We start from the raw sequence: 21,973 nt of genomic DNA, 5'->3' as shown, positions 1-21,973 counted from the left end.
TTAGTGCCTGTCTTTATATACATGTAACACTGTTAAGCAAAACTAGAGAAGATACTTGAGACTTACCAATGGTGGCCTTTTTACTCAGGTTTTCCTGTTTGGCCTCTATGGTCCGCAGTGATAGCCTATTTGTATTTCCCTCTATGCCTGAGTCACTGATAAAACTAGTCTCCATCAAGGCCTGGGGGTCTGGGTCCTCCACTCCCTGAGGGTCTGGGGCCTCCACTCCCTGAGACCTGAGATCCTCCTCGGAGGTATCAAAGGCCAGGAAGAGCTGTGAGCCCATCCCACTGCTCTCTGATGTCGTGTCCCTCGGCCGGTTGTCTGCAGAGAAGCCCAGTTTATCGGTGATACTACTGAGAGCTTTACTGGTCATGGAGGACATTTGTTGAGGAACGGCAGAAATATGGCTGATCACGTCAGATGGGTACATCTGCACCGAGGACAACAGACTCCCCAGGGTAGAGGTGGAGGGTGTGTCCTGTTGTTGAGGACATTCTTCTTCCTCTGTTTTGTCCTCGTATTGCTCGGCAAGGTACTTCCTTGCCTCCTCCTCATTGACAAAGCTGACAGATTTTGTTGCTGACAGCCTATTTGACCCTGGACACTTCTGCATTCCTTGATGTTCTGAGAAACTGTTTCCTGCTGATTCACTGGTAGGAATAGTCTCCTGTTTCACCCATATATCTTCCTCCTCATGATGTTCATCATTTATCTGAGGCGCCCCCAACTTTTCCTTGGTTTTCCTTTGATCTGAGTCCTCAACACTTTCAAACACATCACTATCACATCGCGCCCTCTGTCCAACTCCTGGATCTGCTAATTCTGATTCATTATCACACTTACACAGATGTTCATCATTGATAATACAAGTATCATTGGTCTCCTGATAGGTATAAATCTCAGAGTTACATTTTGCACAGGTTTTTGGGAGGATTTTGTGAGTATTGGTCTCTGAGGCCCTGGACCTCCTAGTCTTCACCGGGGAATACAAATCCTCCAGTATACTCCTCTCTAACACAGCCAGCGTGTGGGAGAACCCACAACTTATCCCCAGGACATTTCTCCCCACGAGTCTCTCCAACAGAACAGGGGAGGCGGTGGATTTCTGTTTGATCCCCAGCCCCTCCCCTGACCCCCACACCCACACTTCCCTGGCCCCAGACAGAGCTACAGTGTGGGACTTTCCACAGGACACCTCTACAATGTCAACCTGGTCCTCAATAGGGACTCCGTGCTGACAATGGTCGAAGGTCTCCCGGTGGACCGGGACTAGTTGTGGGACAGTCACTGTCTTCTCCGTGGAGGCACACTGGAATTCCCGGGAATCCCCCCAGCAGTACACCTGTCCTAATCTACTGACCGCTGCACTGTGGTTACAACCGCAAGCCACATCCTTTATCTGGACATCTATAATTGAAGCAATATATAAAAACAAAGTACCCGGTAAAATTCACTGTTCTTGATGGAAAATTCTTGCTTTTATAACTGAATATCAAAGTATAGTTTTCATCTTTTATTTGTTGGGGGGGGGGGGGGGTGGGGGAGGGGGAAAAACTTTGCAAGTATATCCATTCAATTAATCATGAGTAAGCTCAACAGCAAAATACATCTTTTTGACATGCTCAGTGGTATGCCAATTTTAAAGGAAATTACATTTCAAATTAAAAATTGATGTGATTTCCTGACTAGGTAAGAACACCTGGATTTACCTGATAATCCAGACACCTGTACAGGATCATAAGCCTGATCCTTGTCTCCGGTAATCACTCCCAGCTGTCCATGGACATTGCTCCCACAGGAAAACAAGCGCCCATCTAATGTCAAGAAAACCGAGTGGTCGGTCCCTATAGCAACCTTCCTGATGGGAATGCCAAACAGGGCGGGAAACTTAACCACCTCCACATCTCCATGGTAACCTTGCCACATATACAGGAGACCATCTTTTTCGTCTTTGCTGTAATTCAAACAAATTATCAGCATTGAAATAAATTCTGTGTCTCTTGCAGAATGACCTATTTTTGAGACCAAAGTCTTCAGTCTGCAGTCAATTCTTCCTCTTACGCTTGTTTCATCCACCCCCTCCTCCCCCCTACCCCCAAAAGTCTTCTCAAAATTAATCTTGGCCGTCTACAGTACATGACAAGGAATACCGGTAGAGACCAGTTCATTATCTACAACCAGACATGACTGTACTGATGCTTGATGAATTGCAATATTTATTGTACTCTGTAAATTTTGAATTATCTTATGTACAAGTCTTGTATATGAATGCTTTGGAAAAATTACAATTAAATTATTTATCAAGGGTAAGTTTCTGTTGTTGTACAGGATGGATTCCAGAGATCCAGAATTGACTGTACTGTCTCAGACATCAGATCACCTCACCATACAAAGCAAGTCTGAGACCGTGGCCTGGGGGGACAGTTGGACCAGCGGCGAGGAACCAGACCTGGCACGGTCACTGCTGGCTTTGTACTGTGTACGGTTGTACAAGTGTCAGATTCCTACCTCAAAGGTGTCAAATTACACACCTGTACAATAGACATAGTCCTCCTGGTATTTAAACTCCAAAGACTGATTCCCTTCTGGACATATATTCTATAACTCTATACACAATGCTAAATTGAAAAAACTTAAAAAATTGAGGACTCGGTCATAAAACAAAGCACCCCCCTCTTGTATTTCTCTCTAGGTCCCAGTGTTGACACCATGGGACTTCTTTCTAACAGTTGTAATAAATGGCTGCGATGTTTTAAATGATTTCATTCCTTTATTCTTTTCTAACACAATAGCTGTCATTTGATCTGTGTAGGCACAGTGTGACTGTGTATTTTGGCCAAACACAATTAAAATTTGTAATGAAACCTCTGACATGGTAGAAAAAAAAGTGCAAAGCTAATTCGGTCTAACATGTTTGGACTTTTCCTTCCATTTATCTACTGATCTGTCGAAAAAGGAGGGTTTTTTTTAAATTTTGGTTTGGTGAGTACAATTTTAAATGTAGAGTATATTCTTGTAATAAATTCTTCATATAAATTTTACTTATTATCATACCATATTTAGCATAAGTCAGTTATTAAATATTTGCGTTGTTCTTCACATGTTTGCATTTATTTAATGCACCTCTCTATACCAATCATTCAATTAATGCACTTCTCTATGAAAATTCCATAGACTGCACTGAGAACTGTTTACATATGATATGAACTTTCACAGTAACATAAGCTTTGTATGTCACTTGGAACCCCTCCCAGCATAAGCTTTGTATCTCATTTGGAACTCTTCCAAGCATATGCTTTGTATGTCGTTTGAAGCTCCTCCCAGCATATGCTCTGTATGTAACTTGTAACCCCTCCCAGCATATGGTTTGAATGTCACTTGGAACCCCTCCCAACATAAAGTTTGTATGTCATTTGGAACCCCTCACAGTATATGCGTTGTATGTCACTTAGAGCCCCTCTTTGCTTGTCACTTTATATAAGCCTGTATAAAGCCAAAGGTGCTTATATACTGCCAAATTTAAAGGACAGATGAGTCGTTTGATAAAAGTACTTGAATTTTCTTGTTTTTATTGCAAATTTTTCAAATTTTTTTATAATATAAGTAACATATCAATGATATGTTTTAATCATATTCATTTACATTTCTGTGAGAGAAAATTTTAAAAGCATGCTCTACAACAATCTTTAATGCACTTAAAATCAGGCAGCTTAAATGAATTTCAAATGATTTCACAGCTTTATCTCATAGTTTGATGTTAAGATGACCTGACATTTAATTCTATCTAGGTCCAGCTAAGAATAACATTGTTACATGGGGTATATCATTTACAGATTTATTTTAAAAATACCAGGATATACAGAAATCGTTTCGTTACATGTATACGTCCAATCCATTACCCAGCATGCAGCAGGATTGATCCCTACCATACTTCAACATGAACCAATATAAGCCAAGAACAAATTTAAACATCTAATTAGCTTTCTTTATGACTTTTCTCTTTCTATTTAAATTCCAGGCAAAATCTTATTAGCAGTAACAGTGTTATAGTATTAGCTTTGTTAACGGGACTATTTAAAATTAGATACAATTCCAGCCATGAAGGCTTGATTAAACAAAGAAAAATGTCACACCTAGGTGCTGCTGCCTGGTGTTTAAGTCTCCTACAATAACAGAATTCAGTCTAGATTTTCTTTTTTTTTCAAAATGTCAGTGTTGGGTTTTTTTTCTCTTCATGGCCTATCTTCATACCAACTGTATTTAACATCCCCCACCCCCCCCCCCCAAAAAAAAAATATATATAGTAACTAGCATGTATTATGGTGAAACTGGTTGTTAAAAGATCATATAAGGTTTTTAAGTGCAACTTCTTCTGTAACAAGAAATTATATGTAATAAAAATATTGGTACTATAACTCTATCTCTGTCTCTTCTCCTGATTTCCTCTATAATTAAAAATGTACCGGTAGTACTTTTGTAGTGTAGTATTTTTGGGGTCGGACTGTGTCTAGCATCATGGTTCTCAGGCATGCGTGTGATAAATTAATTGCCGTAAAATAAATCACACAGCAGAAGCTTTTAACAGCTGATCTGAATTGATCCAGAAAAAGAAAATGGGTTTCTGAGTATTTCAAAAGTTTTGGACATTTTTCCCTGGAGAGGCAGTGAACCAGTCAACTTGCTCCACCCACGGTCGTTGACTGTGTTCCGTTCCGCCTGAGTGACTGCAGGCCCTGCACCCTGCTATTTCTATATACAGGCACAACAATGAGCGGGGAATTTCTATGTATACCTCCATTCAACAGGAGTCGTTTTCTACTTTTTTGGCTGGTTGATCACACTGAATTGACTCAGGGATTTCCACAATTCACACCTTGATGTGGCTCTGTACAGAGGAGGTGGCTAGATTTGTTACACCTGTGTAGGACTTACCTAAACCAATTCTACAACAGGTACTGTATAGTCTCAGGACAGTGTTTATTTCCTCTGAATCTACTAATACCTTATTTGAGATGTCACATACTTTAAATACCTCTATTAGGTTACATTTATTTTATTCCTGTGAAGCTACAATGTACCCATACTGAGTTACTGCATACAGTAACTATAAATACCTTTAATGAGCGATCAATTCTTTCTCTAAAGGTACTACTGTAATTGTAATTTGTAGTATTTCCATCTAATACATTCAATAGTACTTTTATGACAGATATCATAGTAAAAGTACTTTTTTATTTCCTCTGCATTGAGTTTGAAAACCAAGAGTCATCAGGAATTCATTGACTTGCTTGGATTAATGCATACCTTTAATCAAAATTGTTCAACCATCACTGTAATAGTTGAAAAACCAAGAAATTTTCTATCAGGACATGCATAAAACACACAGAGTGATGTATGGAACGCCTCAACTGCCTTATGTAGATAATCTTCATAATATGATGATACTTCAACATTACATGCTGATACTTTAACATTACATGATGGTACTTTAACATTACGTGCTGATACTTCAACATTACATGCTGATATTCTAACATTACATGATGGTACTTTAACATTACATGCTGATACTTCAACATTACATGCTGATACTTTAACATTACATGATGGTACTTTAACATTACGTGCTGATAGTTCAACATTACATGCTGATACTTTAACATTACATGATGGTACTTTAACATCACATGCTGATACTTCAACATTACATGCTGATACTTTAACATTACATGCTGATACTTCATTATATGATGGTACTTCACTATGCGGTAGTTCTAAAAATAGTGTTAGGGAAGCGTCGCCTAGGGAACGAAATACGCTAAAACTCAGAACACGTGGATGCCTGTAAAGTTTTTAACACTGGGCTGTTTCTCAGTTTCAGAGATTGATCAGATTGGACTAAGGTCCACTAAAACTTGTTTATATCGAGATACTCAACAAATGCTACTATTTGATTAAGTGTTGTCTTTTAAATGGGTCATTTTAAATTTTAAAGAATGGCTGCATTAATTGTGAGTTGATTGGGGCTCAGCGCATAAAAATCAGGGGGTACCAAAAGTCCTTCAGGGAATTTTGGTCTAAAAATGTGCATTCAGAACCAAATCCTTTGGCGCTTAGTCAGAGCGAACAGCTCATATTTTTTTAAGAGCACCTAAACAAATACTTCTGTCATTCATGCTACATGTAGATTGGACTTATGGGGATTAATGGGTTCTTCCTGGAGATCCACGTGAAAAAGTGAGCAATGAAAGCACTGATTTGTTCAACAGTACAGTTACTGCTAAAATCAGATTCAACAGCAATGCAACGCTTTATCCTTTGCATGATCTTATAAGTTGCATGTGTGGTTGTCGTTTGCCTAAATACATTGCACCAAAACAAATCGTATGTTTCGACAATATTTTTATTCAGTAGAGATCCTCTCTCATGAGCTGTAGTGTATTGTGTACTTCTTCAGTTCCAGCTTTTTTTTTTGTTTACACATAAATCCACATACACACATATTTCAGACATATTTCATACATTTCAAGATTCTACATATTGTAATATCTTATTAATCTAAAGGAAATAGATTATCCGTGTAGTGTGAAAACGTGTTTTCTTGCAAAAAAAAATATATAGATAAAAAAAAAAATAGCAGTAAATTAAAAGAGAAAAAGGGAGATATAGAAGATTTAAAAAATACAATAGAAAAGGGGGTACATGTATCAAAATATTTGTTAACAAGTCAATATGATTTTTAAAAAAAGAGAATAGTTTAAGCAATCACATATGTCATAAAACTTGTTATAATTTCTCACAAATTGTTTGCCAGTGGTTTTCATAATCTGAGTATCTATAGTTTTTCAATAACATATATTTTTCAAGCAGAATCCTGTTTTTTATTATTTGTAGTTCCAGCTTTTTTGACATGATCCAAACTAGTCTCAGTGGACCTTAGTCTTATATGATTGTTATATTAAAAGTTTAAAATCAAAGATTTTTAAACTTATCTATAACAAATTGTTATAGATAGTTTTAAATTCTCTGAATTTTAAAACTTTAATGTAACATGATCAATCTCTGAAACAGAGAAACAGCCCAACGTTAAAACTTCCCTATTTTTAGAACCACCGCATAGTGAAGTACCATCATATAATGAAATATCAGCATGTAATGTTGAACTATCAGCACGTAATGTTAAAGTACCATCATGTAATGTTAAAGTATCAGCATGTAATGTTAAAGTATCAGCATGTAATGTCAAAGTACCATCACGTAATGTTAAAGTACCATCATGTAATGTTGAAGTATCAGCATGTAATGTTAAAGTACCATCATGTAATGTTGAAGTATCAGCACGTAATGTTGAAGTACCATCATGTAATGTTGAAGTATCATCATATTATGAAGATTACCTACATGAGGCAGTTGAGGCGTTCCATAGTGATGTGTAAACAGAGAACAGGACCTTATGTAATCATACAAAACACCAGTGAATCTCCAATGTTTGCCTTCCTCTTCTGGCTCTTGAATCAAGCGGTCCCTCACTAACACACTAATGGGCACTACCTCACAGACCTAGCTACCTCAAAGTATTACCTACCTCTTCCAGCTGTCTCTTTACCTGGTCATTTTATCTTACATTCAGAGGTAAGAATTACCGGCTCTCTTCATAGCCATCTCACCTCATGTTCATACAAACTACCTAACTCTTCCAGCTGTCTCTCTCAATGATCATCTCATCATTTATATAATTACCTCAAACAATAACTTACCCCTTTTCTCTATCTTTTTGGTCTGCCATTACATCTATTCACCCCGATGTCTGCTCTCTATCATGGCTTTTTCCTGCAAAAACATACAATATCACAAAGTTTCAGTGAAACCTTCAAAACACTAAAAAAATTTTGGACTTTCTGTTTAATAGATTCAAATAAACAGATGCCAGTTCTCACCCTAAATGCAAATGACAAAGACTAAACACAACAATAAAATGATGCTGCATGATATCACAAATCTTTCTGGTCTGAGTTAAGTCAAGCAAAACAGATAAAATTACCAGTCCCAGTAAGTTTACAAAGCAATTGTAGGTTTGTGTCCTCCACTCGCTGATGATACAACATAATAGCACACAAATCATATAACACTATACAATGTGGTGATGCTAAGTCACCAGGATGCTGTGTGTTTCATTCAGACACCGATGACCGTGGGATGTGAGCTTTATTTCTGTATATAGTCGCATCCTTCAACTTTTATTACAAATCTCGAAATTACTATAATTAAATCTCCATTGAAGTCATTATCTCCTTCTGTCAGTGACATGGAGACATTGAAGAATAAGTACTGTTGTCTCCATGAATAAGTATCCCAAGTGCCAGTTGGTGCAAAACTCTCTCACATTTTTAAAAGGGGAGCTGCATGGTCATACCATTTTTTTTTTTTGGGGGGGGGGGGGGTAATGTTGGAATGTATGCCATACGGTCCAGGTAATTAATGAGTCTGATCATTCATTTAGTATATTCTCCCATGTCACCCTTAGGTAATGAATACAGAACCATCACTTTTACCTGTGCATGTTTATAAATAGAATTCTGGTTATAAAGAGAAGTTTGTGTACATGTATGCAGCACACGCTTGACTATTACCTGAAATTATCTTTACTGTTTATTACATTCTGAAGTCTGAGCCAGACAGGAAAAACTACAAGTAAGTGCATCTCATTCTGATGAATGAATGAGATGACCATATACTTGTATATGCTGAGATACAATGACCTGTAAATAGATCTAAATACATACTACACACACAATCAATATACAATAGCTCTTTAAGTCCTGAGGGGGGATAGGAATTTTAATTACTCTATAAGGGCTTCAGGTTGATCAATCCATGAGTAAATCTGATAATTCCTGATCACTTCTCAATTTTTATTTAAATCTGCCTCCATTCTCAGCAGAGTGTGAATATTGAGACAGGAATTAACACTCATAGAACTCTGTACTCAGATATGCACCGAAAGTATACGTAAGAGAGAGCTGCCAGCTTTTTACAGAATTCAATATGTAGAACCTTTCAACAAATTGTCGGCCGTATTGATAAATATTTCAGATAAGTAGATTTAAATGATTATGCAAACAAGTTATTTGTCCCATTGTCATGAACCAGTTCTGTTTGTTGGCCATAAAAACCTAACCAAGCATGATTATCCTGCTCCCATAAAGAGAGGCTGTTCTTGCTAGACACCTTACACATGTCCAGCGGTCTCACCAGGTCCCCCTGCGTCTGACTGCATCGCCTGTTAGTGGGCCCTCAGTGTCTGCCTGCTCTAGGCCAGTGTATTCTGTGACTGTTCAGTCAAGCACCTGCTTCGGGACTTCTTTCCCACCGTGAACAGATCAATATTACCAACTTATCAAGCATGGCTAAGTCTTCATTGAATTTTTAAAGGAGAAAAAATTCACACGGATTTATAAATGTTTAAGAATTTCAGGTAGGAGTGATTTCTTTTTTCTCATACTGCGTATAAACTAGGGATAAGTGAAGTTTTCAGGTACCATAAAAAATACAAAAGGGTATACGTGAAGTTGATTCAGCCACTGTCCCACATACGTGTAGGTTATATAAAACACCTAATGCATTTGCCAGCAACTCTATTTACAAAGGCATTCTGAAGGCTACAAAGCTAACAGAAGCTTCATTTGTAAATGTACAATCTCCATTCAATGATCATGTTCAATGCATTCTATCCCATCTCTTCAAGCATTTTACAATCTCATCAATGGATGATGTTATGAAATGGCACAAGGTGTTATGGTCCCACTAAGATCCAAAACTTTGTATTGTCATTTGCTGACTTAACAAAGATTAATAGATCACAATATCCTTTTATTAGAGCACCTTTTTACAGACAAAAACTACCTCATGGAACAGTGCCTTTATATTGTCCAGCCAGTCATAATGCACAGCTTGCCATAATGCACCACATACAATGGAGCCCCCAGTTTTTTTTTCAGTCTGACATAAAGTCCTGTTGATATTTTTCAGTATGAAGCCTCAGACTCATGAACCCTCAACCCACAAAGGCTCCAGTCCAGGGCCTTCTGTACAAGATGAACAGTGAGGTCCCGACTTCGTCAATGGCTGACCCTCTAGGTCAGACTGAGGTCAAGGTCATTGTGCATGGCCAGGACAATGTTACAGTGAAAGAGAAGAGCTCATCCCCCAGGGAAGAGGAGGGGGCTACTACACACCAAGGTTATGTAAATGAGGGGCTAGAGACAGAGGAAGAAGACATTCTCTCCCCTCACAAAATAGAGCTGGATGGCTTTAATGTGGAAGGTCAGTCTAACAATAAATACTACATATATTCATTCAAAGACAACTTGCCTATCATATTTAATGTATTACTTTACCATGTAATTTTGGGTTTTACTGGAAGACCACAGTTTAGCTAATTTCTAAATCTTAACAATCTCCTACCAAAGAATGTATGCTAAAAACCATATATTTTTAATCATTCTTGTTCATGATTAATACATCTACCATTCATTGTATACCACTTTTTTAGGTGAAGAAATGAAGCCAATAGATGTCATATTTGACCCTAGTCCTCTGAACTCTGAGAGTTCAGAAACAAGACAGCATTACAAACAGAACAACACAGGCTTCTCTAACATCAGCCCCAGGGCAGCCAAATACCGTGAGGGAACAAAAGCCAAACTCAGCAAAATGATCACGGTCCCTGGAGGCTCCACATGGGGGCCCCAGAGTGCCAAGTCTCCAACCTCAATGACAGCCTCTCAGGTGGGGTCAGTCCGGGGATTACCGGGGGATCTCAGGACAAAGAACCTAAGTGGTACTGTGAGGAGCCACCATTCTGCAGGGGCCACCACCGTTCACAGTTTGCCCAGTGTCCATAGCAGCGTCCCCATGCACATACGGAGGCCGGTCAGGGGAACCCTCAGAGGATATCCTGCCGGGACCGTGACAAAGGGATCAATGGCATTCCGGAGAAACTACCAGGCTAAGGAGAACCTGGTGTCTCGGTTTGACATCGAGCTTGACCAGCATGAGAAACATCGCTTCTGCCCAGGGGAAGAACTATCTGGGAGGATTGTGTTTGACATAAAGGGAAAGTTAGAAATCAGGTTCATCGAGTTTCTCATAACTGGGTACACAGCTGTTACTCTGTCCAGGGGTCCAAATTCAGGAAGAAAAAAGACATTCCGTGACGTTTTTCTCAACAAACGTAACTACATTGTGGGTACGTCCGACGGTAAATGGTCCACTGTGGTGAATCCTGGACACTACGTGTCAAAGTTCAAATTCCTCCTGCCCAGTAACCTTCCTTCATCACTGAAATACAAAAACCAACAAAACGGTTTTGGTGCCGAGATTGAATACACAGTGAAGGCGAGATTCTGTGATGAGATAGGATCGTCCTCTGCCCGAAGTACGCACTCCCTTAACAACTTTGTCAAAATCATCCTCTCCCGTCGAAGTTCTTTCACTGTACGGCGAAGATTTGACATTCATTCCATTCCAAACGCTCTTCTGCCCGTGACTCACCAGGAGGACGTAACTCTGTCATCCTGTTCATTTTTCTCCAGTGACATAGCCAGTGTCAACTTGATTCTGGATCGATCCTGCTTCCTGGCTGGAGACGACGTACAAGTCAGACTTGAAATTGAAAACAAGTACGCAAAACAAATAAAAATGATTGAAGGCTGTTTACAACAGCACATAACAATGGTTAAACCTAAATCCCATTTCACATTCAATCTATCCACGTTCGGTGAGAAGAACCCTAAAGGAACTGTGGTCAGCAAACCCCATCAATCCATGGCTTGTTTTGACATCTCACTGCCCACGGGAATCAACATTTTACCCAGCATCAACCCCGGGTGTCGGCTCATTCATGTAACATACAGCCTCCGTATTGTTGTCCATTTCTCTTCCTGTGGAGGCCAGCTACTGTTAGAACTACCAGTTCACATCGGCCCATGTGCCGATCCAATAAACTTAGAGAAGAGAAACTCTGTCCCGGTTTTTAATCGCCCCAAACGGTTTCCCCATTTCTCCCCCCATCCTAACGGACATATACAGAACGGACATGCTGGGAAAGAGACCATGGCTCCAGTCAGGGTCTTCACCAAGTTCTCCCATGCTGCCTCCTCTGCACTCTGTTGTTCTTCAGACACTGCCTTGTGATCAAACACTGACCACCCCCCCCCACTCACCCACCCCCACAACCTTATTTTTGTCTCACCCTGTTGTCAGTGGGTGATTTGGCAAAGGAGGGACTTTAAAACAAGAAATCCACTGTAGAGATTCATATACATTTGTGAACTTTGCTGATCCCCATTTAAATTTATTTATTATGTACAGTATCATTTTTGTCAATTTTTTAACATTTCATCAATAGTTTTTCTGTCCAAAGTTCGAAGATGATTTTCAATCATGACACCTTTTCATTAAGCTTCCCTGACCAGAAACAAGATTTTTCTAAAATCAAAACAGAATTCTTCACCGACGATTACACGTGATTTATTTTATATTGACATCTATTGCTGTGATGTGTAGTGTCTGCAATATTGTGTTTATGTTTCAAAATATATAAGTTTAAAGAGAACACAGTTTGATGACACCTTAAAAGTTTTTTGTAATTTATCTTCTGAACTGTGAACATGTATCAATATTATAAGTTAAGTTCAGCTTTTTTTGCCCATGCTGTAGGCCATCTACCTGTTCAATATTGAACCATTTCTATATATCTAAATCACATTCACTTCAAGTATTAATTATCGTCCTTTCATTATTTTTCATGTTGATATACAGTGTAAGATGGCCCTTTCCCTTGATATTGATTCCCTAACACTGCTCATTCTGTCCTGTTTATGTCCATTAAATTCAAAGGAGGAGAACATTCTAGGGAAGAAAGCTTTCATTATTGATGATAGGCCATGCATTATAGATCTAACAGGAAGAGGCGGACCTACTAGCGAGTGCTACAGTCTAATAGCATCCAGTTTGTTCCACATATGTGTAAAATAAACACTTTGTGTAGGTTCACGGTTCACCATTCAAACTATAGTACTTTCTATTGAACAAAAATAAATTAAGATTTAAGCTATAGTACTTCTTAAACAACAATAAATATTTCTTTCAGTATATTGGTCTCTAAAACAAGAGATTTATTAAACTGGGTAGATCTGTCGATAGCTACATAAGCTTTGATGTTAAGCATTCCTAAAATCAGGTCTGTACCTTAGAAAAACCTTAATGTCAAATTCTACATGCTTCTGGAATCAGATCAATTTAATATCATAATTAACATTGATTAACGATTCTGGAGCTTTGGTTGTTTCAAACTTCCAAGAACCACATCCCATTTAGACTTGCTTTATCTATCTACCTTATTTATTTTTGTATTTCATTATCTAGAGTGAAAGTAGTTAATGTACCGGGTAAAATGAAATATAAAGCAATCTTATGTTTTATTTACTTGTAAATGGAAAGAATATGTAAATGTATATGCATAAAATTAAATGCATTGAAATTATGTGCAGGTATATTTTTGCAATAAAATCTATGATATATACAAGCTTTACACCTGTGTTTATTACTTTTATATAAAGGAATCATAAACAAGAGAATTATATACAGTATTATAATAAATCTTGTGACGTTTGATGATGGAAATATTAAAATGAACCAGGATCTTAGTTATGGTAACAACTTCAATTAAAGACAGGACAAACCGGCCTCGCTGTCCCAATGTTTACGGTAATTAAAGACACTGTCAGGATAAACCGGCCTTGCTGTCCCAATGTTTAATTAAAGACAGGACAAACCAGCCTCGCTGTCCAAATGTTTAAAGACAGGACAAACTGGCCTCGCTGTCCAAATGTTTAATTAAAGACACGACAAACCGGCTTCGCTGTCCAAATGTTCAATTAAAGACAGGACAAACTGGCCTCGGTGTACACATGTTTAATTAAAGACAGGACAGGCCTCGGTTTCCAAATGTTTAATCAAAGACAGGACAAACCGGCCTCGCTGTCCAAATGTTCAATTAAAGACAGGACAAACCGGCCATGGTGTCCGCATGGAGTCAGGGACGTTGATGCCAGGTGGGATAGGATGGGAATCATGGGTCACAAATAAATGAGACATCATTCATTGAGATGGCGACCATAAAAAATTTGAAAACTTATATTTTTAATATCTAATGGTCTAAATAATGATCTGTTATAGACACATGTCTAAAATGCCACACCCTTTTACAGATTAAAGCTATTTCATCAATGAAAGTAGCTGGTACACTTTGCCTACAGCATTACCCTCATAATACTCCAGTTCATTAAGCAAGGGAGAATCTGTTAAGTGCAATCAGACCTATCTATTTTCTTGTCTTTAATTTGTATCATAAGTAGAGTTGATTTTGAACTTTTCACTAAAACCTTTTAAAGTTTAAAGACAAATTTGTTTCTCCCAGTGATATATAGCAGGGACCTATAGTGGGAGAAAAATCAATTATTCATTCTAAAATCTTATGATAGTAAGCCATTAGAAAAATTAATGCAGACATGTTTATTCTCTTAAAAAAACCCAGAGAAAAGCATCAGAGTTATCTCTCCTGACACAATATTAATACAGGACTTTAACCTCAACAAATCAAGCACTGTGGCTTTGTCATTATTTTTCACATAAGTTATAAGCCTTAATCTTATCTCAGCCCAGACTAACTGTGATAGATATATTAGGTATGTAAAATGTTTTGAAATAAAATGTTAAATCAACTTAATATATTATCACTAGAGTGGTCAAGGTACAAGATACATATTGTATAGTATTAAATCAATCTAAAGTTATTGTCAATATTTGCAGCTGTAATTTCAAAAAAGGGACATTCCAAGGTTTTTTTTTTATTTAAACACATTTATCCAGTGCATCTCAACAGTAAGTGAAACAGGCCCTTAATTGCATTGGAAAAAGAACAAGTTTAAGCTATAGAAAGCAACACATTCAGATCTGTAAATAAGGCCTGTATTAGCATAAATATTATTGGGGTGTTTTTTTTTAAATATAAGGTATTATTTTCAAGCATATACTAGTAGATACTCACTGGAAAATGTGAATATGCATAACACTTAAAACACTGACTATGGATACCGAAAGTAGCTTGAAGCATGGCTGTACAAAGCAAAAGTAAAATTACTTAGACAATTCAATTTAAGATAAGTGCTATGTATTACAAACACATTGAGCTGGGAATATTCAACCCTAATGTTATATGCAGATAGTACCCGTAGCATATTTGGCATTTGTTTGTATCCTGTCTGAAGACATTTTATGCACCAAATTTTCTTGGATTAGGCCTATAGAAAAATTTATATATTCAATCACAACAACCTGTCCTAGGATATTTATGCAGCAAAATTTGCTTGATTATTTAACATTTATAAGTACCTTACAGTTCAAACAATGCAACTAAATATCGTGAACAAATATTAAGATTTCCTCTATTATCCCCCCCCCCTTCCCCCCCCCCCCCCAAAAAAAAATAGCTGAACAGGTTATATTAATCACAGCTACCTGGGTTTATTTGTGTCGAAACATACATGAAATATGTGAATGATAATGTTGAAAAGTGTAAGACATCACAAGTACCTCAGAATAATGAAAGATGCCTGGGTAAAACCACAAATAATTATCTTGAGCTGATCTGACATTTGTCAAGAAAATTTAGATATGGCAAGAAATTAGGACTGCGTTTTAAGGTAATAGTTTTGTAGCCAAGGGTACACCACTATAAAAAACATGAGCAAAAAGTTACAAATAGGGTACACTATATGTTTCTACTAAAAGCGAAAGTAGGGGAGTCGGGAAGGATTTTTATCTAACTCTCTCAGGTAAGGGATATGCCAATATAGCTCAGCAGTAATTTTTAAACACATTGTAAAGCAAATCTTTTATCAGTTATATGTTTATATGAATTACCAGGGACATAAATAACTTTATTTATCTCCCTGGAATTACCATTAAAAATTATTTTACCAAAAGATGTGAATAAGCCTGCAATATTAATGTCATAAGAAATGAATATTTCTATATTTATATACAGATTTTGTACATATTTCAAAAAAGAAAAACATGCACCTAAGGTATTATTACTTCTAATTGATTTCAATAATCATTGGGTGTACAAGCCCAAACATAGAGCTTCATACTGAGCGCAGCGAGAGGCGGGCAAAGCCCGCCTTGCGAAGCGAGGATTAATAGTAACACGTATTATATAAGAAAATCAGTGAAAAATGAAAGTTGAATCACGGGTACTAAGGCCAAAAAAAATTTCTTCCAGCCCTGGGCGCCGCCATACTGGCAGCCATTTTGTTTTTAAAAAGTTAGTTCGATCATTGATTGACTGGTACTTATCAATGTATATTGTCCTTAAACTCGATTTAAAAATGTTCCAGTGTTTCAATAGAAGGTAATTTTAATTAAAAGAAATAAAAGAGGACACCAGATAAGTTCCAATAGTGCTTTAATCAAGAAACACGACTAGTTCTATGTATGTCTTATCAAATTATCAGATGGAAAATAAAAACATTAACATCAAGGAACTGATATTTTAGATACTGAATAAAGTATTCAATTTTATTACCGCGGCATGCACATGAATTAAATCAATAAACAATGAAAGAAGAAATTAAAAAAAGTTCGGAATAATAAACTTAACTCTCTTCAGCTATTTCCGAAGACAAAACGTGTACGTTTTACGTCTGAAAAATGACGTCATAATGTAGACAGAGCACGCGACGTTTAGTAAACTTTGGCTAATGATCTGAGTAGGCAACCAGGCGGATCCTACTGTGTGCGTTTCAAATAAATTTAATTTGTTCTACAAAAATCAAACTGCACAGTGTGAAATCTGCGCTCGGTCCAACGGTCACACCGTTTATATATTATTTCTGTTTTTAACATAAGTATATATGAATTATTATCAAAAATCATGACTTCATAGACAATTTAGTTTTAAGAAAAACTTTTAATTAGATCAAATAAAGAGAACTGACCCACCTAGAAATAAAAATTAATATCAAGTTATATATGATTCACAACAAATAATATCAATTTGAAAAACTGTAAAGAGGAAATAAAGATTGAATGAATCAAATGTAGGCTACTTAGTCTGTGGCATTCAGTCATTATGCTACCATTGTACCCTCTGTACCTTAGTGACTTACAAGTATCTTTAATAATTTGCTACTTTCATTTTCCAATGCTTTTACACTGTGCCCTCCTTGTAACCCTTGATATAGAAGTGTACCATAGGGTACAAAAGTATCACCTCAACCCAGAGAACACTATGCCTAAAATTATTTCATTTAAATTATAAGGAGATGATATCCCCCAATGAACAACGAGTTCATATTTTCAGAGAAAGGTACAGTAACGATGCATGAAATAAAATTTGGCGTTGCATTCCACCTTTTCAACTGACAGCAAGTGACGGAACGAGAGACCTGGGACAGAGGGGTAACGATTGAGTTGCACTGCAGTTCTGAAGCTAACAATATACAAACATATGTTTAATAAAAGGCTTCTCTTTTACCTTAAATTGTACTTCCTATGTCTTGATTAACATTCAAATTGACACTTCCCATCAATGAACAAATAAACAAAACAACAATGTCAACATTTGTTTTCGTCTTCTCACCTGAGTTTGTGGCAGGAATATCAGAAACCCCGAACCCGATGAGATAAAATTCTCTCTCTCTCTCTCTCTCTCTCTCTCTCTCTCTCTCTCTCTCTCTCTCTCTCTCTCTTAGGCTATAAAATTATTCTCAAAAGAAGATGGGGTCGAACTCCAACCCACCCGACCTGGGAAAATTCAAATTTATTAAAATCACACAGTAAATTTACCATAAACAGGCTTTGGACCCCCCCCCCCCCGTGTGATCACAATAATCTCTTGGCCTCTCCCCTGGAACTGACTTTCGTGGCGAATATTGATCCACTTTTCATTCGAGATAAATTATCAACAGTCAATAAAGTTTTTCCATTAAGTAAAAAACCTTTTGAGGAAGGTCACTTTTACTAGGGTCAATCAAAAAATACGAAGACATTGAAATTGGTTGTTTTATTTCATACAAGTCATACAATGTAACCAATAGATTGATTTATACACCAACACTTATTTAATTGATACGCCAGCTTTCATTCCATTTGATGAAAATGTTATTATTTACACGATTTTAAAAGCAAAAGGTTTTGTCACCACGGAGCACGGTAACGTCCAAAACGGTGAAACACGACGTCAATATGACGTTAGCACAGTTTATCAAAATACCCCATCTATAGATCACGCTTAGTCTCTTGTGCCTTCGTACAATTTAAAACGGCAATATACCACTTGACATCTTATATGATTTGCTCACATTTGTTCGAGAGTTAGTTCTTCGAATTTTTCATTTTTTACCGTGTATCTCTTCTTTCACAGTATAGGAAAACCCTGAACCTCAGATGACGCTATACTTATTCTTTTGACTGATATTCTATTTTCTTTCGGGCTGTTTGGTGCCCAACATACAGTTACCACCAAACCCCACAAAATGTATTATAGTTAAACACAAATATACGAGCAACTTTTGACAAATTATTTGCATCATCGAGCATTTTCACACTTTGTATGGGGTTTTCCCAGAATTAAATCCATACCGTTTGCACTTCTCGTTGCCCCGTGACATCCGGCGACGTCAATGCTTTTAGTTAATTTAAGTGAGGACTACCTGTCTTTTGAAACTGATTTCTTTTATTCAACGAAACAATATATCCCGATCTATGGTGGCATATCTCTGCCTCCTGTGTGCAAGTTATTTTTCTCTTAATTATGTTGACATGCAAGATAAATATGTTGACATGCAAGATAATAATGTCAACATGCAACATAACTATGTTGACATGCAAGAAAACTGCAATCAAATAAGAGTTATAAAAAATCTCAAATATCGCCAACATGTGACATCCGAGATGCTAGATACGCTACCTATTGATGTCAACATGCAACTTATTTATGTTAACATGCAACTTCTTTATGTCGACATGGAACTATTTATGTCAACATGCAATTTAGTTATGTTAACATGCAAGATTGATATGTTGACATGCAACATATTTATGTCAACATGCAACTTAGTTATGTTGACATGCAACTTATAAGTTGCATTTCAACATATTTATCTCGCATGTAAACATAACTAAGTTGCATGTTGACATATTCATCTAGCATGTCGACATAAATAACTTGCATACCGACATACATAAGTTTCATGTTGACATAAATAAGTTGCATGTCAGCATATTTATCTTGCATGTTAACATAAATAAGTTGCATGTCGACATAGAAAGATAGCAACTAGCATCTTGGATGTCACAGGTGGGCAATTTTTGAGATTTTGTATAATTCATATCAGATTGCAATTTCTTGCATGTCAACATAGTTATGTTGCATGTTGACATAACTATCTTGCATGTCAAAATATTTATCTTGCATGTCGACATATTTGATAGAAAAATAACTTGCACACAAGGGGCAGAGATATGCCACCATACCGATCAGTAGGATGTCAATATCTATTTCTTGCGTCAAAAGCGAAATATACACCGATTGCGTAGCCTTCGCTCAAAAGCTAGACAAATCTTGTTGATTTCAAAGAGCCGTCACTGAGTGGCCAGCAATGAAATAGACAGACCTACGTCACATTGCCGATTGACACAACTACCAAAAGTCCAAGCTCTTGTTAAAATGATTCTATTTTGCACATAGAATATATCATGACAATATTTAATTTGAGGATGTGATATTATTTGGACAACTTTGTATTTACTGCCACCCGGTAAATCTAAAATTTACAACTTTACATCGCGGTCGGAGTTATGAAAGATCGAAGACTTTCAAGAGTCTTTTCAACCATTCGCAAAATACTTTATTAATGATAGATTTTCATTGGAAATGTGTACGTAGCCACAACATAGGCAAACAACCTTATAATCTTTTTTTTTTTTAATTTTACTTGCATGATATATTGTCTTAGACAGTTTCATTATCCTAAGGCCTGGTCTGCGTTTAGGCTTTCGACCAAGTTTATAAATGCTTCTAGCTGTTTCATGTGTTTGTTAGATACCGAATATCATAGAAAATACTTTGAAACATCGTCGGAACCCACGGGTTTTCTATCCGTTACACCACTTTCAACAGTGCAACGGATGGAAAACCCGAGGGTTCCGGAAAATAAATGCATGGTTTTGTAAGAAAAAAAAATCCCATTAATTATGACTTTGTTATAACATGCGTCACTGATTTCCGGTTGAATATATTCTCTCTCTCTCTCTCTCTCTCTCTCTCTCTCTCTCTCTCTCATTTAAATCACCCGCTACAACGTTACCCGCGCCACCCGCTGTAATATTATTCGCGAAAGTTTTATATCTGGCGATGCTAATTTTCGCGACACGCGTGGCAATGCACAGGCCCGATCATCTATTGACCTGACATAACGATGGTCAGCGACAGGCCGCCGGGGGTAACTCGATCGTCCGATTATACAGACAGCAGTGCGCGGAATTCTCTCATCTGCTTAGCGCACACATTCGCAGCTGTTACAGATAAGCGAGGGGGAGAAAGGGGCTTTGGGAAGGGATAACAAGAAAAATTATACAAACTGTTAACAAAAATCTTCTTTTAATAATCAATATTATAAAATTAAATACTAAATTATACTAAATTCCCAGGTGAGACACTAGCTTGACGGAATGTCGTATAAGTGTTTGCCCGTGGACGTCCATTACATTATCTGTACAATCCCTTGCATTGCCGAGTGACGCGCTAACCTCGGGGGGAATTTTGCATCTTTCCATCAGAATATTTTCTGCGCATGCGTTCCTGGGGCGTTGGCTATAACAAAAGTTTACGTTACATTTGGGCAAAACTTTTTTTCCTGTTTCTCTACCAAGTTTGTTGGTGTGTGAGCGATTAACAAACGGAGTAAATATGTCTGGGGAATGGCAGCATGGATTATTCGGATGCTTTGATAATTTCAGCTTGTGTTTGATCTCTTACTTTGTGCCGTGCTACCAGTTCGGGAAGAATGCTGAGGCGGTGGGGGAGTCCTGTCTGCTGTGTGGCCTAGCTCTCCTCGTCCCCCTCGTGGATTTGTGGGCAGTCATCAGTATTCGAGGGAAAATCCGCGAGTCTAAAGGAATTCAAGGAAGCTTGGTGGGGGACTTATTGACTTGGTGCGTTTGTCCCCTGTGTGCCTTGGTTCAAGAGTCCCAGGAGTTGCAGGGAATGAGCCCCCAGGCCATGGCCCGGGAGTAGCGGCAGGGACGTCTGTGTGTGTGACAGTGCATGGTTATATTTTTTATATCATTTTGTGTAAAAATGAGGACTTTTAGATCCATTTATTGATCGTTTTGTAGTGAGCAGTTTTTCTCCGTAGCGTTATTCGTCAGCAATATTGCCAAGTTAGTAGAGAGCTGGATTTGATGGGTTGTAATGGCGCCGGGGCACCTACGGGGCACCCACGGGACGCGGGAAATTTAGGACACAGACTGGTGATATACACTGAACTAGCATGCCTAAAAAAACATTAAACTACTTTTTTCATGTTAAATGATTATGCTTGTATAATATTGGACATATTTTGTACTAGTGTTCATTTTTTTAATACGTATATAAAATTTACCTCAAACAATAAAATTTTCATTCATAAAGATCGTGTTCTTATACTATCTATTGAACGTGTTTTTCTCCGTGAATCACTTCTATGCGGGGATTTCCCCGCCTCATTACCTCGATATGCATTGTTGAATCCACAGTTTTATCTGTTATTAGTTTTGTTAATATACCCCCCCCCCCCCGAACCAGCATCAGATTGCTATCAGTAAGATAATCAGATACCCAAGGCCCTACCAAACACATTTA

The 21,973-nt window shown here is 37.6% G+C and overlaps 3 protein-coding genes across 6 annotated transcripts in view; 2 read left to right on the top strand and 1 right to left on the bottom strand.

Moving 5' to 3' along the window:
* The window catches only part of LOC128191707 (alsin-like), a 47,111-nt gene extending 29,381 nt beyond the window's left edge, over positions 1-17,730 (bottom strand). For all 3 annotated transcript variants that reach the window (XR_008244454.1, XM_052863919.1, XM_052863920.1), the window contains exons 1-4: positions 17,606-17,730; positions 7,761-7,833; positions 1,713-1,957; positions 67-1,410 (exon numbers count right to left, since the gene is read on the bottom strand). Coding sequence is in view for 2 of the 3 variants with exons in the window: in XM_052863919.1 (XP_052719879.1) it covers positions 67-1,410; positions 1,713-1,957; positions 7,761-7,789 (1,618 nt within the window). In the remaining variant the exon portion in view is untranslated. The remainder of the gene's footprint in view (positions 1-66; positions 1,411-1,712; positions 1,958-7,760; positions 7,834-17,605) is intronic.
* LOC128191708 (uncharacterized) lies at positions 4,480-13,597 on the top strand. 2 transcript variants are annotated; one of them, XM_052863921.1, is made up of 3 exons: positions 4,480-4,955; positions 10,033-10,326; positions 10,556-13,597. In XM_052863921.1, the coding sequence occupies exons 2-3, from the start codon at positions 10,050-10,052 to the stop codon at positions 12,196-12,198; spliced, it is 1,920 nt and encodes a 639-aa protein (XP_052719881.1). In that variant the 5' UTR covers positions 4,480-4,955; positions 10,033-10,049; the 3' UTR covers positions 12,199-13,597. The 2 variants fall into 2 exon arrangements, with proteins under 2 accessions (XP_052719881.1, XP_052719882.1); XM_052863922.1 differs by lacking the exon at positions 4,480-4,955 and adding an exon at positions 8,663-9,478.
* Positions 17,731-20,919: 3,189 nt separating the features above from the next.
* LOC128155281 (uncharacterized) lies at positions 20,920-21,762 on the top strand. The gene has a single exon (XM_052816910.1). The coding sequence runs from the start codon at positions 21,041-21,043 to the stop codon at positions 21,365-21,367; it is 327 nt and encodes a 108-aa protein (XP_052672870.1). The 5' UTR covers positions 20,920-21,040; the 3' UTR covers positions 21,368-21,762.
* Positions 21,763-21,973: the final 211 nt, after the last annotated feature.

The sequence above is a fragment of the Crassostrea angulata genome, chromosome 7 (genome assembly GCF_025612915.1).
Source record: "Crassostrea angulata isolate pt1a10 chromosome 7, ASM2561291v2, whole genome shotgun sequence".
Classification (NCBI taxonomy): Eukaryota; Metazoa; Mollusca; class Bivalvia; order Ostreida; family Ostreidae; genus Magallana; species Magallana angulata.
This window is presented reverse-complemented; position numbering and strand designations above follow the sequence as displayed.

Coding starts and splice junctions, on each gene's coding strand:
- LOC128155281 (XM_052816910.1), top strand. CDS start 21,041: ATGTCTGGGGAATGGCAGCATGGATTATTCGGATGCTTTGATAATTTC.
- LOC128191708 (XM_052863921.1), top strand. CDS start 10,050: ATGAACCCTCAACCCACAAAGGCTCCAGTCCAGGGCCTTCTGTACAAG. Junction 10,327..10,555: donor GGATGGCTTTAATGTGGAAG/GTCAGTCTAACA, acceptor CCACTTTTTTAG/GTGAAGAAATGAAGCCAATA.